At 43.2% G+C, this 17,322-nt stretch overlaps 1 protein-coding gene across 3 annotated transcripts in view; it reads left to right on the forward strand.

Moving 5' to 3' along the window:
* Positions 1-17,322, forward strand: part of ADAMTSL4 (ADAMTS like 4) — a 113,887-nt gene that overhangs the window by 82,413 nt on the left and 14,152 nt on the right. For all 3 annotated transcript variants that reach the window (XM_072115102.1, XM_072115103.1, XM_072115104.1), the window contains one exon: positions 296-432. In XM_072115102.1, coding sequence (XP_071971203.1) covers positions 296-432 — 137 coding nt within the window. The remainder of the gene's footprint in view (positions 1-295; positions 433-17,322) is intronic.

A 17,322-nucleotide genomic window follows, 5' to 3' on the forward strand; every position in this document is an offset into this window, starting at 1 on the left:
TTTTGGCCGTATCGTTGTCTTCTACAGCCAGTACAGAGAATCGGTGACAACCACTAATGGCAGCCAACTGGTAGTCAAGGCACCTCCTTACACTTTGGCGGTTGTGCCAAAATCAGCTTATGTGGCACAAAATTCATGTGATCGTTATGGAAGGTTGAATGGCACACTTTAGTTGCCAATTGTGATGTTCAAGGAGAGCCAGTTATAAGAACGTTTAGTAATGGTTGAAAGTAATATTGTGAGAAGAAACTAAAATTTTAGTGATCATAATATATCTTTTCCCTCTTGTTTTCAGTTAATGGAAATCAAAGGTGCGCTCTAAACTGCCGGCCCGTTGGCTACCGTTTCTATGTTCGTCATACCGAGAAGGTCCAAGATGGAACTCCATGTGAAGCTGGTTCTACGGATGTTTGTGTTGATGGACAATGTCTAGTAAGTATGAAGTCCTTTCATCAGACAGAAGAGTCTGGTGTTTACTCTCTGATTCATAAGTGACCTCTATATTTCTTAACTACACGTCAATTGACTAAAACTACCATGAATCAAAGATTGGTTGACATGGTCTACAGCGTACACATTCTCTTTTGTGACCATATCATTTACCTGTGGTTGTTAAATATTTGGCGCTACCGTTTTTTTAAATCTAGACTAGGAACTATAAAATGACTTCCTGCCTTTACTTTAGATCTTTATTTAGTGACTAATTCCGCAGAGAAACATTGGTGGCCCCCTCACCAACCTGTGACTTTACAATCTGTAAGATCTAGATATCCTGTCCAGAGTTCTGTAGATGATTCATAATACATTGTGTATAGAGACATATATCGAGCAGGATGTTTGTGAGACAGGATTAACCACAATGAGCTGTGAAGAAACTTGGATTTGTGTCATGGAGACCTCAAGTCTTCACATGTAGGTAATGGTACACAAATTAGTAATACTTAGATGAACCATGAATGGTGAGCTGAAAGAAACACATTCTGTCTCCTCGCCAAGAAATATCAAAATGCTTACAGAGATATATTAGTACCTTGTGTTTTTGTGTACATGGCCCACGCAAATTTTTGTCAAAAGTGTGATCTTGTGTGGGTTCATAAAGCAAACAAGCAGGGGCGGATTAATACGGCCATGTGCCCTGGTCTGTATAAATATTAGATCCCTACAAGTCTGGAGTCACTTCCTAAATATGGTACTAGAATTAAGCTTCTTGGGAAATGGAGGATGTGTTCCTTCTGCTGCTTTGAATCTGCAGTTTCAGGAACTTTCGAGAAACTCCAAAGGTCCTGAAATGGCTCTTGTCTACATGCGGATTGAGAGAATGCACAGATGTACAATGATTTCATAGTTGAAGGTCCTTCTAAGTATAAAATTTGGTGGGTGGTTTGGGTGTCCATGTGCCCTCTAGAAGGTTGGGGTCCCGAGCTACTGCCCAAACCACCTATATTATTATAATCAGTTACTGGCAACAAGATGATCACAAGGACTATGTTCAGAGATGGTTTTGAAACATTGGTGCCATGAAACTTCTAAGAGCTTCCCTACATATCTAAATATAGCAGGTTGAGTTTTTTAAGGCATTCTGTGCCTATAGGTCTTAAATTTATATGAAAAAATATCACCCTACACTAGAATATTTGCTTGACCACTAGTCTTCAAAGCAACCCGGAAGGTTACCTTCTACCTTCAATGGCTGTTGGCTAAACATTTGTCAAGGGGCTCAGCCAACCATTGTGCATGTGGGAAGATCTCAGGAGAAATAAGGATTGGGTTCTTCAGTTTCAACTCCCGATCCTAAAACGGACACTCTTGTGTGCAGGGGATTTGGGTGAGACGGCTGTCAACATAGTGGGGCTCATTTACTAAGGGTCCGAACGCCGCACTTTCCTCGGGTTTCCCGAATATTTCCATTTTGCGCCGAATTGCCCAGGGATTTTGGCGCACACGATCGGATTGTGGGGCATCGGCGCCGGCTTTCATGTGACAGAAATCGGGGGGGGCTTGGCGGTCAGACAACCCGACGGATTCGGAAAAATCGTGGAATTTAAAAAACGAATTGTGTCACAAGATCAAACACTCACAAGGCACCGGGAAGAAGAAGGTGAACTCCGCAGGACTTTAGCACAGCAGCGACACCGCCAGGATATCGGGCACACGACCTTAGTGAATCGTGGCAGCTCCGAATCCTCGTCGGACAATGCACCGCAGGATCGCGGCTGGACCGGGTAAGTAAATGAGCCCCAGTGAGTGTAAAGCCAGTTTATGGCCCAAATGCTCTCTGGTAGATTTTAGGATTGAGCTGGTGGAAATACAACATGGCTGCTCATTTTCAGCTGACCATATACAATAGTTTGTTGATCTGACCACTAATTTCACCAGATACCTCATATACATCGCTATTGGCTTAGCTGAAAGATTATGTATTATAAATATATCTGCCATTGGAGGTACAACCCATACACATTATATGGTGGGGTGAAGCACTCGAAATCTTTGAGTTCACATTCCCAAAGGCAGTCCCTCCAGAAGGTTATTCCATACTGAGCAGTATAGGAGTGAATAACCATTATTTATATTACGTGAAGAACTTGGCTTTGAGAAGAAGTGGCTGCTGTCCAAGTTGCTTTGTCTTAAATGTGTATTTCGTTTTACTGGACAACTTCCAGCAGACCTGGAATCAAGTAACATTATCCCACCCGATCACTTCTTATAGACAGTGCCATGTCACATGTCTGTCCCTCTCCATCTAACAATGCGATGACTGTGTATTGGTCTTACATATCCCGAATATCCTTCTTCCATCCAAATCACATGTTCAGTAAAATTCTCCAGCAGATTTTCATTCCTCACTGTAACCTAAATCACATAGATTAGGCCCAAAATGAGTCTTAATCGTGTTCAGTACACGGTGAGCCGATGGGATTAACATGCTCTGATCTAGTGATATCATGAAATATTTCAGTGTCGGAGGTACTGGCTTTTTCAGTAAAGGAATACACTTTAGATCATTGGAAACGTCCCATTGATGGTGACTTTTGACCATGACCCCTTCACTACATTATTAAAAAGTGTGGTTGTGTAAATTGGGCTGAGCTGCAATACCAGGATTGACCACATGCAGGAGAGTGGCGCCATTTCTGCTTGATTCTAAAAACATTACCTTATTAAAAATGGGAGTGGGTTAATAACAGGTTCCCTTTAAATTCTTAGGATATTCCAGAAAGAACGTTGTCTTCTTCTGAAGAGTTGGAATGACAGCAGTAATAAATGGGATGTAATGGAAAGTATTTTTATTAAGATTTCTGCACGGTGCAGGCTGAGACCTGCTGGATAAAAGGCAATGGCGGGATTATTTTTAGATGAGATACGTGGATGTGTCATGATTACTTTACCTGCTGTAAATCACGTGGCGGAAGGGAGGACTAAATCCAGAATTCCTGTCTTAAAAACTCACCAGTGAATGCAGAATTATCCGGCCTGGAGCTTTATATGGGTCAGAATGAGACAGATTAGAGATGTCTGTAAGAAATATACAGAATGGGGCAGATTTACTTACCCGGTTCATTCGCGATCCAGCGGCGCGTTCTCTGTGCTGGATTTGGGTCCGGCCGGGATTTATTAAGGTAGTTCCTCCGCCGTCCACCAGGTGGCGCTGCTGCGCTGAAGAGCATCTGAACGTGCTGCAATACACCGAGCTGGGCTGAGTGAAGGTAAGTGCAAGTCTTGCGACAGATTTTTTTTTTTTAAATGCGGCGGTTTTTCCGAATCCATCGGGTTTTCGTTCGGCCACGCCCCCTCGATTTCTGTCGCGTGCACGCCGGGACCGATGCGCCACAATCCGATCGTGTGCGGCAAAATCCCGGGGGAAATCGGCGCAAATCGGAAATATTCGGGTAACCCGTCGGGAAACCGCGAATCGGGCCCTTAGTAAATGACCCCCAATATGTCACCATATAACAAAAGGCAGGTCCTATAAAACTTGGGTTCCCATGGGCTGCCCCATTGGGTGGAGTCGCGTAGGGGCTTCAAACTTACTGACAGGTTCAGTATTTAAATTTAAATTCCCCATAGACATAACCCAATGTAATCACTGACATTGCCTAGAGCAGTGATGGCGAACCTATGACACGCGTAGTCATTTTTGGTGACACGCGGCCGCCCAGCGCCCGCTGTCCGCCCCCCTCCCTGTGTAATGTGCTGATCCTGTGTAATGTTCTGTCCCTGTGTAAATGTCCCGCCCCCGTCCCTGTGTTTCTGCCCCCTGCTTACCTGTCCGGCGCCGAGTTGGTCCGCCCACCGTCTGCAACTCCTCCGGCTCCTCCAGGCTGCAATGCGCGCTGCTCGTCACGTGACTGAGGCGACCTGACGTCAGGTCACGTCAGTCACGTGACCCCAGGCGCGCGGTACAACCTGGAGGAGCCGAGCCGCCATTAACGTCAGACCTGCAGTAAAGCTACAGGGAAGAAGACATCACTGGATAAGTATATAAGTTTATTATTATATTTAAAGGGAGGGCGCTAGGGGTATTTTAGTAGTAATGGGAGGGCGCTAGGGGTATTTTAGTAGTAATGGGAGGGCGCTAGGGGTATTTTAGTAGTAATGGGAGGGCGCTAGGGGTATTTTAGTAGTAATGGGAGGGCGCTAGGGGTATTTTAGTAGTAATGGGAGGGCGCTAGGGGTATTTTAGTAGTAATGGGAGGGCGCTAGGGGTATTTTAGTAGTAAAGGGAGGGCGCTAGGGGTATTTTAGTAGTAAAGGGAGGGCGCTAGGGGTATTTTAGTAGTAAAGGGAGGGCGCTAGGGGTATTTTAGTAGTAAAGGGAGGGAGCTAGGGGTATTTTAGTAGTAAAGGGAGGGCGCTAGGGGTATTTTAATAGTAAAGGGAGGCGGCTAGGGGTATTTTAGTAGTAAATGGAGGCCGCTAGGGGCATTTTAGTAGTAAAGGGAGGCCGCTAGGGGCATTTTAGTAGTAAAGGGAGGCCGCTAGGGGCATTTTAATAGTAAGGGGAGGCCACTAGGGGCATTTTAATAGTAAGGGGAGGCCGCTGCTGGACATGTTATTAATAAGGGGAGGCCACTGCTGGACATGTTATTAATAAGGGGAGGCCGCTGCTGGACATGTTATTAATAAGGGGAGGCCGCTGCTGGACATGTTATTAATAAGGGGAGGCCGCTGCTGGACATTATTACAAAATTAAGTTTTTTCTGAAGGTGACACAGCACCCGAGTTATGCTTGGTTTTTTGGCGAATTGTGACACACCAAGCTCAAAAGGTTGCCCATCACTGGCCTAGAGGAACTGACTGTATTACACTTCATAAGGCTCAGTAAATTCAAAATGTCTTCCTATTTGGCTGAGAAGGATTATTTTCCTCTCATTTCAATGTTATAGAAAGTGGCACCTCCTAGTTCTGAACTAGAATGACCCAACCAGGTATCACGACTCTAGTCCAAAGTAAAAGTTGATGCTTTCATTCGGAACTGTTGGAGTATTCACCATGAGAACCCAAAAATCTCTGGGTGCTGGAAGTAGCAGTAGATGCAGCTGGGGGGGACTATTTAGACCTGACATGTGGCACGCAGGTTTTAGCAGGTTTTAACGGGACCACTCGTTACAGGGCAGAGGAAACGGCTTGTTACTTCCCTCCTCTCCTTGACATTATTACTCCTATAGGAGTAACACTTCACGGCTTCTTAGGTTTCCTATGTAGACCTAAGTGTTACGTAGATGAGGAGAGGCCACTGCTACATTCTAACGCTATCTACATGGAAGACCGTTACAAGGTCACCACAACCTGGAAGATGACACAACTGAAGCCGCCTGGGTAGTTGTTTGCTACAGTGATGGCACAACCTTCCACCACTAAGATAAGTCTGTGCAATTAAATTCCAATAGTAATAGTTTGAGTTTATTTAATGGAGACTTTAGCGTTTATTGGATAGTCCTTATTGTTCCTTTGACTCTCTTGACTTGACTAATAATCCACTTTACCTTATATCAAAAGGTAAGAGGAATGAGGGGGTCCTGCGTGAACCCCATCGGCAGGGTTACCGGTTCTCAGTATGGTTGTGCTATAGGGAGGAATATAGACTGGATTCCCTGGGAATAAAGTATGTAAATGAATTCTCAATAAAGAAGAACATTCTTTTACTAACTACTCTATAACTCAATGTCATCCCATTAAAAAGCCTTTAAATATGACACTACACCCATCTGTAGACCATCGTAGGTTGGTGTTTGCAGCTCCTCGACATAGAGTAGGCAGCTTGTTGACTATGAAGATACCTATAAAGCAGTTCTAGAAGAATATTCGTTCTCCTTAAGGAGATACAACCAGCATATGCAAATTAGCTCTCCTCCAGAAGGAAATAAATCTGAGAGCATGAAGCCTCCAGTCATATCTTTAGGAAGCTACCTTGTAGGTCAATGTCCAACCCATTAACTAAGCATATGATACATATCTAGGGTACGGCTAGGAGTCCTGTCCATGTTTACCTTCATATACTGTGGTAGAAGGGAGTAGGGAGGTCTCTACATTGAGAAAACCCAGAAGAAAGGCTTACTATTCCCATCTTCTTGCAGTGGTGGGAAGCTATTGGCAAAGAGGGAACAGTATTCTGTGTATCCGAAAAGGAAGAGCTCTCTCTCACCATGAGCTTGTGATCCATTCACAGTGCGGCCCACCCCTCATGTTTCCTATTCTTACTACACAGTAGAGTGAGAAATGACTGTCCCCGTCCTACAACAACTGTTGTCCTCAGAACGGAAGCGACGGACCATTCATTCTGCTTCTCTTTAGAAAGTTATATTGGGCTTTTTGTCTCCTACAAATAATCCTGTCCCGTGTTGGAGATATCCCGAGCGAGGGCAAAGAGCAGGGTCTGACTGTACAAATTTCAGGGGTAGCGAAGAGTAATATTTCACTGTAAGCTGTAAAGGTCTTGTGGACCACCCAGCTGGACGATCTATGTTGTGTCACTTGTCAGAGTCACTCTGCTAATTTGGGGGGAGTAATTACTATTGACTTTAAAAACATCCTGTACCAACACTAGAAAGTGAGATTTGGAGAGGACCTGTCAGCCGCCATGATAAGACTTTGAGATACCAACATGCTTATCCTTAATGATCCAAGTTTAATCTTTAACCACTGATACAGATAACAATGTTTTAACCTTTTATACGATATATCTTCTTTTGTATACATGGAGGAATTTTCACCGGTAAATGTATACACGGTAGATAAAAATTATCTGAATCTGCAAATTTTTGCAGGTTTTGGTCAACCATCTAATGTGTCCACATTAGGATTTTTTAGCATCTGATTTTCAAATTGAAGGGGGTTTCTAGGATACTTAATGAGCTATCCATAGAATAGACCATCAACATTAGATGAAGAGCAGATTGGCTGATTCCTTGTGTATTGACCAGGCTCTGTTATTACAGCTCAGCTCCCACTTATTTGAAGGGGAACAGAGCTGCAGTGTCCCTGCCAGGCAACCAGGGCATTTTGAATATTTTTGTGTGCATCTATGGATCAATCAGTCAAATTAAAAACCTGTCACCACATTTTTTACAGCTAGTGACAGGTTCCTTTATAGCGATATTAACTAAATGCCATCCTTCTTGTACCTAAAACTTGATTCCCTCATATCCCCGTGAAATCAACTTTGTTATCTTACCTGGCATACAGCCAGATCTCCTAATTCCTTCTCACCTTGAAATGCCTCCATTGTCTTCCACTCCTCCCCATTCCTCCATGGAAGCTGAGATGTGATCATGTGATTCATGTGATCAGATACATACATGGGGTACATTTTGCAAATGTTAGTGGGTAAAAGACCTAAAATGACATCACCCTGGTCACATGGCATATAGTGCTGAATGGTAAGGAAGCATGGGGGAGCTGCCGGACCCAGCCAAGCAGGACATGCCCCATGCGACTTGACAGGTTCCCTTTAACATTTCTTGGCCAACAATCAACTACTAAAAATCACTGGCAGCAGCTAATCTCCCACAGGTTTATACAAGAGAGGCATTAAAACATGTTTGATAAGTGTTTCAACGAACCATGGATAAAAGATTGTTTTGCTTGGGGTGTCCGGAATCTCAGAATCCAACTGACCTATCCTATGGATAGCTCATCAATATCAATAAGGTCGAAAACGTCTTTAACTGTTGGCCAACAATCAGCTAACTCTGGTCGTAGCTTATCTCCCATGGGAATGTTGAAGGCTACTTCTTTCCACAGACATCTGCTCCTTATAGCTATAACCTATCTGGTTGACCAGAAGAGATGTTGAAACCCCCATCCACATCAAATGATTGGCGTATTCCAGCAAAATCGGTGGCTTTGGCTAAACATCTACTGAATGGAAACCTTTAGGGCTAAGAATTTTCCTACCATGGGTTGACCAGAAGAAATGTTGAAGCACACATCCACATTAAATGAATGGCTTATACAGTCAAAATCGGTGGCATTGGCTAACCAACTAAGCAATCGAAGCCTTTGGGGCTAAGAATGTTCCTACCATCGCTTGACCAGAAATGACCGATATTTGGTCAACTATGGTCACTTTGACTGGAGGTCTTCAAAAGTTTGGGTTCATTGTATGGTCCATCTGATAAGACCATGCACAACCTGTAGGCATTAGTTGACTTTATTACCTCCACCATGTTTTTTATAGCTTATCATCTGGATGACATGATGGTTCTGCTTTACTCACAGTGTTGGATGTGGAGTGTTCACACTGTTAGAACATATTGCTCACACATTGCGTCTAGGCGTCGTCTTGGCACGATGTCCCCCCAATATGTTTCGGTCTTCTCCTCAAATACATTCCTTGTGTGTTCTTTCTTTGTAGCATTTCAGGGGGCCTACCAGAAGTTCGTTACCTGTACAAACCCCTCTTAGACTTGCCATGAGGGACCTGTTAAATTAAGAAATTGGCGTCGTTCGTACCACCTTTTTGTATTTTTATGTGGAGTCTCAGGGTTCAATTTACAGCCCACAAAAGGAAAAGGGGGCAAGGTGGGGGAGGGGGCGGGGGTCAAAATGACTGCATTGATTGCTATATTTCTCCGGCAGTGCCTCGTAACCGCACAGCTGTAACCACAACAGGACCACAGCCGGCTCTCGGGAGAGACATGAGGGCTGCAGGCCTGACGTGCACACACTTTGCATACATTTCAGAGCTTATATAAAGAGTCCCCTCAGGGCTGAAAGTCTTGCACTCAGCCGAATACGCTGCGGGACAGGGGGGCGGTAAGAGATGCATCGCACTATGTAATCGTGAGCGACTGTCAAAACAACCACAAAGAAATTAATGAAGTCAATTATCTGATGAATAGAGAAATTACCCGTGTTCTGCAGAGAGAATGCGCACAGTAATGTGTGATATTACCACCGAGCTCTGTCACTGTAGTATAAAGATCACACAGATGAGCCGCGCCAAATAGACGTAAACTCTGCGGAAAAAACAACTCAACTCTGCTATATCATTATAGACACCAATACTCTGCATATCATATATTTCCTGCTATCCTCACTGAAAAGTGCAACAAGAACACTTTATATAGTGACATTATAAAGAAAATTCTAAACACACAGTGATGTCACAGTACAGGATAATACACACAGTGATGTCACAGTACAGGGATAAAACACACAGTGATGTCTCAGTACAGAGATAATACACACAGTGATGTCACAGTACAGAGATAATACACACAGTGATGTCACAGTACAGGGATAATGCACACAGTGATGTCACAGTACAGAGATAATACACACAGTGATGTCACAGTACAGGGATAATACACACAGTGATGTCACAGTACAGGATAATACACACAGTGATGTCACAGTACAGGATAATACACACAGTGATGTCACAGTACAAAGGATAATACACACAGTGATGTCACAGTACAGAGATAATACACACAGTGATGTCACAGTACAGAGATAACACACACAGTGATGTCACAGTACAGGGATAATACACACAGTGATGTCACAGAACAGGGATAATACACACAGTGATGTCACAGTACATGATAATACACACATTGATGTCACACTACAGGGATAATACACAAAATGATGTCACAGTACAGGGATAATGCACACAGTGATGTCACAGTACAGGGATAATATACACAGTGATGTCACAGTACAGGGATAATACACACAGTGATGTCACAGTACAGGATAATACACACAGTGATGTCACAGTACAGGGATAAAACACACAGTGATGTCTCAGTACAGAGATAATACACACAGTGATGTCACAGTACAGAGATAATACACACAGTGATGTCACAGTACAGGGATAATACACACAGTGATGTCACAGAACAGGGATAATACACACAGTGATGTCACAGTACAGGGATAACACACACAGTGATGTCACAATACAGGGATAAAACACACAGTGATGTCTCAGTACAGAGATAATACACACAGTGATGTCACAGTACAGAGATAATACACACAGTGATGTCACAGTACAGGGATAATACACACAGTGATGTCACAGAACAGGGATAATACACACAGTGATGTCACAGTACAGGGATAACACACACAGTGATGTCACAGTACAGGGATAATAAACACAGTGATGTCACAGTACAGGGATAATACACACAGTGATGTCACAGTACAGAGATAATACACACAGTGATGTCACAGTACAGAGATAACACACACAGTGATGTCACAGTACAGGGATAATATACACAGTGATGTCACAGTACAGGGATAATACACACAGTGATGTCACAGTACAGGGATAATACACACAGTGATGTCACAGTACAGAGATAATACACACTGTGATGTCACAGTACAGGGATAATACACACAGTGATGTCACAGTACAGAGATAATACACACAGTGATGTCACAGTACAGGGATAATACACACAGTGATGTCATAGTACAGGGAAAACACACACAGTGATGTCACAGTACAGGGATAATACACACAGTGATGTCACAGAACAGGGATAATACACACACTGATGTCACAGTACAGGATAATACACACAGTGATGTCACAGTACAGGGATAATACACAGAATGATGTCACAGTACAGGGATAATGCACACAGTGATGTCACAGTACAGGGATAATATACACAGTGATGTCACAGTACAGGGATAATACACACAGTGATGTCACAGTACAGGGATAATACACTCAGTGATGTCACAGTACAGGGTTAATACACACAGTGATGTCACAGTACAGAGATAATACACACAGTGATGTCACAGTAGGGGGATAATACACACAGTGATGTCACAGTACAGGCATAATACACACAATGATGACACAGTACATGGATAATACACACAGTGATGTCACAGTACAGGGATAATACACACAGTGATGTCACAGTACAGGGATAACACACACAGTGATGTCACAGTACAGGGATAATACACACAGTGATATCACAGTACAGGGATAATACACACAGTGATGTCACAGTACAGGGATAATACACACAGTGATGTCACAGTACAGGGATAATACACACAGTGATGTCACAGTACAGGGATAACACACACAGTGATGTCACAGTACAGGGATAATACACACAGTGATATCACAGTACAGGGATAATACACACAGTGATGTCACAGTACAGGGATAACACACACAGTGATGTCACAGTACAGGGATAATACACACAGCGATGTCAGAGTACAGAGATAATACACACAGTGATGTCACAGTACAGGGATAATACACACAGTGATGCCACAGTACATAGATACTACACATAGTGATGTCACAGTACAGGGATAATGCACACAGTGATGTCACAGTACAGGGATAATGCACACAGTGATGTCACAGTACAGGGATAATACACACAGTGATGTCACAGTACAGGGATAATACACAGAGTGATGTCACAGTACAGGGATAACACACACAGTGATGTCACAGTAAGGGGATAATACACAGAGTGATGTCACAGTACAGGGATAATACACACAGTGATGTCACAGTAAGGGGATAATACACAGAGTGATGTCACAGTAAGGGGATAATACACACAGTGATGTCACAGTACATGGATAATACACACAGTGATGTCACAGTACAGGGATAATATACACAGTGCTGTCACAGTACAGGGATAATACACACAGTGATGTCACAGTACATGGATAATACACACAGTGATGTCACAGTACAGGGATAATATACACAGTGCTGTCACAGTACAGGGATAATACACACAGTGATGTCACAGTAAGGGGATAATACACAGAGTGATGTCACAGTAAGGGGATAATACACACAGTGATGTCACAGTACATGGATAATACACACAGTGATGTCACAGTACAGGGATAATACACACAGTAATGTCACAGTACAGGGATAATACACACAGTGATGTCACAGTACAGGGCTGATACACGTAGTGATGTCACAGTACAGGGATAATATACACAGTGATGTCACAATACAGGGATAACACACACAGTGATGTCACAGTACAGGGATAAACACACAGTGATGTCACAGTACAGGGATAATGCACACAGTGATGTCACAGTACAGAGATAATATACACAGTGATGTCACAGTACAGGGATAATACATACAGTGATGTCACAATACAGGGCTGATACACGTAGTGATGTCACAGTACAGGGATAACATACACAGTGATGTCACAATACAGGGATAACACACACAGTGATGTCACAGTACAGGGATAAACACACAGTGATGTCACAGTACAGGGATAATGCACACAGTGATGTCACAGTACAGAGATAATACACACAGTGACGTCACAGTACAGGGATAAACACACAGTGATGTCACAGTACAGGGATAATACACACAGTGATGTCACAGTACATGGATAATACACACAGTGATGTCACAGTACAGGGATAATACACACAGTGATGTCACAGTACAGGGATAATACACACAGTGATGTCACAGTACAGGGATAATACACACAGTGATGTCACAGTACAGGGATAATACACACAGTGATGTCACAGTACAGGGATAACACACACAGTGATGTCACAGTAAGGGGATAATACACACAGTGATGTCACAGTAAGGGGATAATACACACAGTGATGTCACAGATAACTATTCAGAATGTGTTTCTTTGAGCATATATTAATAAAGTTTTCAGTGGAGCAGAATGTTTCCTATATTCCTGTAATTGATCATTTGAAACTTCTCACCACTACAAAGCCCTAGATTGTCCGTGACCTGACAGTAACCCCACTTCTCTGACTATAACTTATTATGATTACATATATGACGCCATATAGGTCCTATATATCATATATGATGTATTACCACTCATTGGATGGAAAGGACGTCTCATCAGAGTAGAGATGGTAGAAGATAACAGATGAGGTTACTGCCTGCAGCTGATGAGATAAGCATCACCGGCCCTCGGGCTGCGGACTTATAGACGTGTGATTAATTCTCCGGCGTGGAGCTCAAGCTGGGGAGAGGTTGTACGTAACAAGGTCGCAGACAAATCCGGAGGAGACAGAGTCATACTCCAAACATCCAGAGGCAGCTATTGAGACCACATGCGAGAGCATGAAGCCTCTAGTCCTTGTGATGTACAGCCAGAACCACTGGTCCACTTCCAGAGAAAGTACTTGACTGAGTGGAGAGACAATGGGATGTTTCACAGCAGCCAAACACGGAGCGTCTATTAACCCGTCCCATGCCCAGGACCCCCAGGAGACCAACCAGACGGACACGGAGTGCGCTCAGCAGAAAGTCTCTAATGAAATCCAGCATATTTTTGGATATAATCTCACGTGACCATGTGCTGCCTCTAATTCAAAGCATATTTCATGATGTAGACCAAAAATTAATACAGTATAGGATCATTAATAACCATTTTTAATATCCCAGAAGACTCTCACTTGAACTTTAAGGAAATTATTAAGAAGAAAAAGATTTCCAGGAATTTCCTCGCCACATCAGGGAAACCTCTACGACAACGTTGCAATCATCCAACGTTTGTAGCTGCGTAGATGTTGGTGTTAGAGGAGACATAACCTAAAACTCACGGGTCCCCAATAATCACACTTCATTTATGGTTCTGGTCTCCTCATGAAGAAATATGGAGCTCTGTCATGCTCTGGGGAACAGGTGTAAATGGACCTTCTACATCTGCCATAGTTACTTAAAGGGAACCTGTCACCAGGAGAGCCATTTTTAGCACTCCCCCAGTCCCCACAGAGCATAGTACATACTCTGCCAAAGTGTTTTTGTATTAAAAATAGGTTTTACAGAAAAAAAAGATATGTTATATTGTACCTTTCATTAGCATCTGCTGTGTGACTAGGCAGTTGCCAAATGGGAGGGGCTGGAAAGGAGCAGTTCCCCCCCACCCTTGGGAAACAGCTACTCCATGTGTCCTTTTCAAATATATGAAAACACCCATCACTTGGCTTAGCGACGCCCCCTGCTCCTCTACAGCCAATCCCGAGTGTGGGGAGTTATTTATATATTTGAAAAGGTCACATGTTTCCCAATGGTGGGGGGGACTGCTCCTTTCCAGCCCCTCCCAATTGGTAACGGCCTAGTCACACAGCAGATGCTAATGAAAGGTACAATATAACAGATCTTTTTTTCTGTAAAACCTATTTTTTATACAAAAACACTTTGGCAGTGTATGTACTATGCTCTGTGGGGACTGGGGGAGTGCTAAAAATGGGTCTCCTGGTGACAGGTTCCCATTAAGCCCTTGAGACGACAACTTACAAAAGAGACTCAGACATGTTTGCGTCATAGTGGCTTATAAATGAAGACATCTTCTTTCCGGTTGAGACATATTGGTGTTTGGGACCCTTTGGGAACCATTGTGTCCAACCTATTGACAGGTCTTTGTTGGTAGACCTTTCATATGAAAAAAATGTTTACTAATCTGGACAACCTACCTTTTAAATAAGGAGCCCTTTCCATCCCCCAAATTTAGACTGGGGGGGGGGGTAATCTATCATTTTATTTATTCTGCATGGTAGATCAAGGCAAAACTAGGATTCATAGGACCATCTGGAAGAACCAGTAGGTGTGACCAATTAGTTAATGGTTTGTCGTTGGAGTTGACGAAAGTTGACAATCTCTTTTATTCCCACCACTTTTAAGTAGTACCTATGGATCGTAGAAACCTCTTGACGAAAGTTGACAACCTCTTTTATTCCCACCACTTTTAAGTAGTCGCTATGGATTGCAGAAACCTCTTGACGAAAGTTGACAACCTCTTTTATTCCCACCACGCTTACATAGTCGCTATGGATTGTAGAAACCTCTTTTTGATGTGTGAGCACCAGTGAAACCCATCTTAGCATCCACCACAGTTGGCGTGTAGGGTTATCAAAGCATCTCTCTTGTTCCACCAGGCAGTTTCTGAGGCATAGCTATAACTTATGGATAGTGACATTAATGGACCTTCAATACAATAAGCAACAAAAGCATCATCTATTCCCAATATTCCTACACCAGAGTAGGACCTCTCAAATTGTTGTCCTTGTAGTAGTTGAAACTTCTCTAAACCACGTATTGACATTACCGAATCTGGAAACAGATTCATTATATTATTGTGTTTTGTGCATTTTTTGGCTCTTATGGTTTGTTTGTAGTCTACTGCTTTAGCTGATGTTGGATTGGGACTAGAACTTGGAGCTGGGACTGAGAAGAACCAACAGAAGAAGCTCATTTAGAGCATAGCTTGGCTCTATATATAGCATTACATTTCTTTGTTGACATTTGGACGGTTTGGTGTTTGAGCTTTACGCGTGCACAAAGAACCCATTGCTGGTCACCGGATCTTCTGGCTCACACCCTCCAGTTCTTCCATAACATATAGACTAGTCACCAGTTCATGCCAGGAGTCAGAGCGTCTGCATCCCTGCTAATGATGTCCCTTTCTATAGCCATTCCAGAGACTTGGTCTGGCATGGAAAGCCTGTTCCCAGCATACATCCAGGGCCTCAATCCCCATGTAGCCAGGCTCATATAAACTATTCCAAACTACAAATAACACAAGGTCAATGTAATGAGAATATGAGATGGAGCTTTTATGGGAACCATGGTCAATGACGTGTCACAGAGGTTCTCAGAAGAGCAAGACTGAGTTTCCACATTCAGGTTTTACAATGAGCTTTGGAAGCCAAAAAAACGGTTGTAGATGAAAAACTAGTAGTAGTATCATCTATTCTCTGTTCTTTCTCTTCCATGATGGTCTACATCTGGTTTTAGCTTCAAAGCCTACATGCAAAACTTAACTGTAGAAACCCACCTCATGGGCAACGCTTATTCCGAGGCTGAGATGTATTCATTATAACCTTAAAAAAAGGGAAAAAATATTCTGTATAAAATTTGCTGATCTTAACCTCTACTTGTAATATACACAAAGGAATTGTCCGATACTGAACATTATGGGGCTCATTTACTAAGGGTCCGTCGGACGCATTTTGCATTTTCCGTTTTGCGATGAATTGCCCCGGGATTTTGCCGCATTGGCGCCACCTTGGCGGGCCGTCGGAGAACCCGACGGATTCGGACAACGTGTAGGATTTTACAATGTAAAATTGTGTCGCAAGACACGCACTTACATGCCCTGGGAAAAGGGAAGTGAACTCCAGCGGACCTCGGGGCAGAAGTAACTCAGTGAATCGCGCCGGACCCGAATCCTTGCCGGACAACGCACAGCGGGATCGCGACAGGACCGGGTAAGTAAATCTGCCCCTATATGCACTTAGCATTGGAAGAACCACTGATAGATATCCTTTAAGGATACCATTTTATATGAAGCTTGCCCAACACATTGAGACCATCTCCTGATAAGTGCTCATCCTGGCACAGCTAAGAGATATTCCTATACATAGTATTTATATCACTCAGGAAATGGAAGCATTTTCTGGAATGACTTCTATGAACATGTGGACGCCTGATCTCAGATCTTATATCCAGTACATTTCAGGATTTGGGTCAGTGTAACTTTTTGGCTGTGAAACGTGTGTTACATCTGTGTCCTCACCTACCACGGAGCTGATGGGAAGATATTTTTAGTGATATTACAATATATACATGTTACTTTTAGAAAAGCTTGTAAACGGGCGAAACTAGGATAGTCGGGCCCCGTAGTAGTGCGTGAACATTTATTTACTTAATTACACACACAACGTTCTTGTCATTCTACCTTACACCCACCCTCACCTGATATGTCTATCTGAGCTGCCGGCTCAGCTATGTACTGTGCACTGTTATATGTCTGGAGGCTGGGCTCCATG

Source organism: Engystomops pustulosus, chromosome 7, assembly GCF_040894005.1.
Source record: "Engystomops pustulosus chromosome 7, aEngPut4.maternal, whole genome shotgun sequence".
NCBI lineage: Eukaryota > Metazoa > Chordata > Amphibia > Anura > Leptodactylidae > Engystomops > Engystomops pustulosus.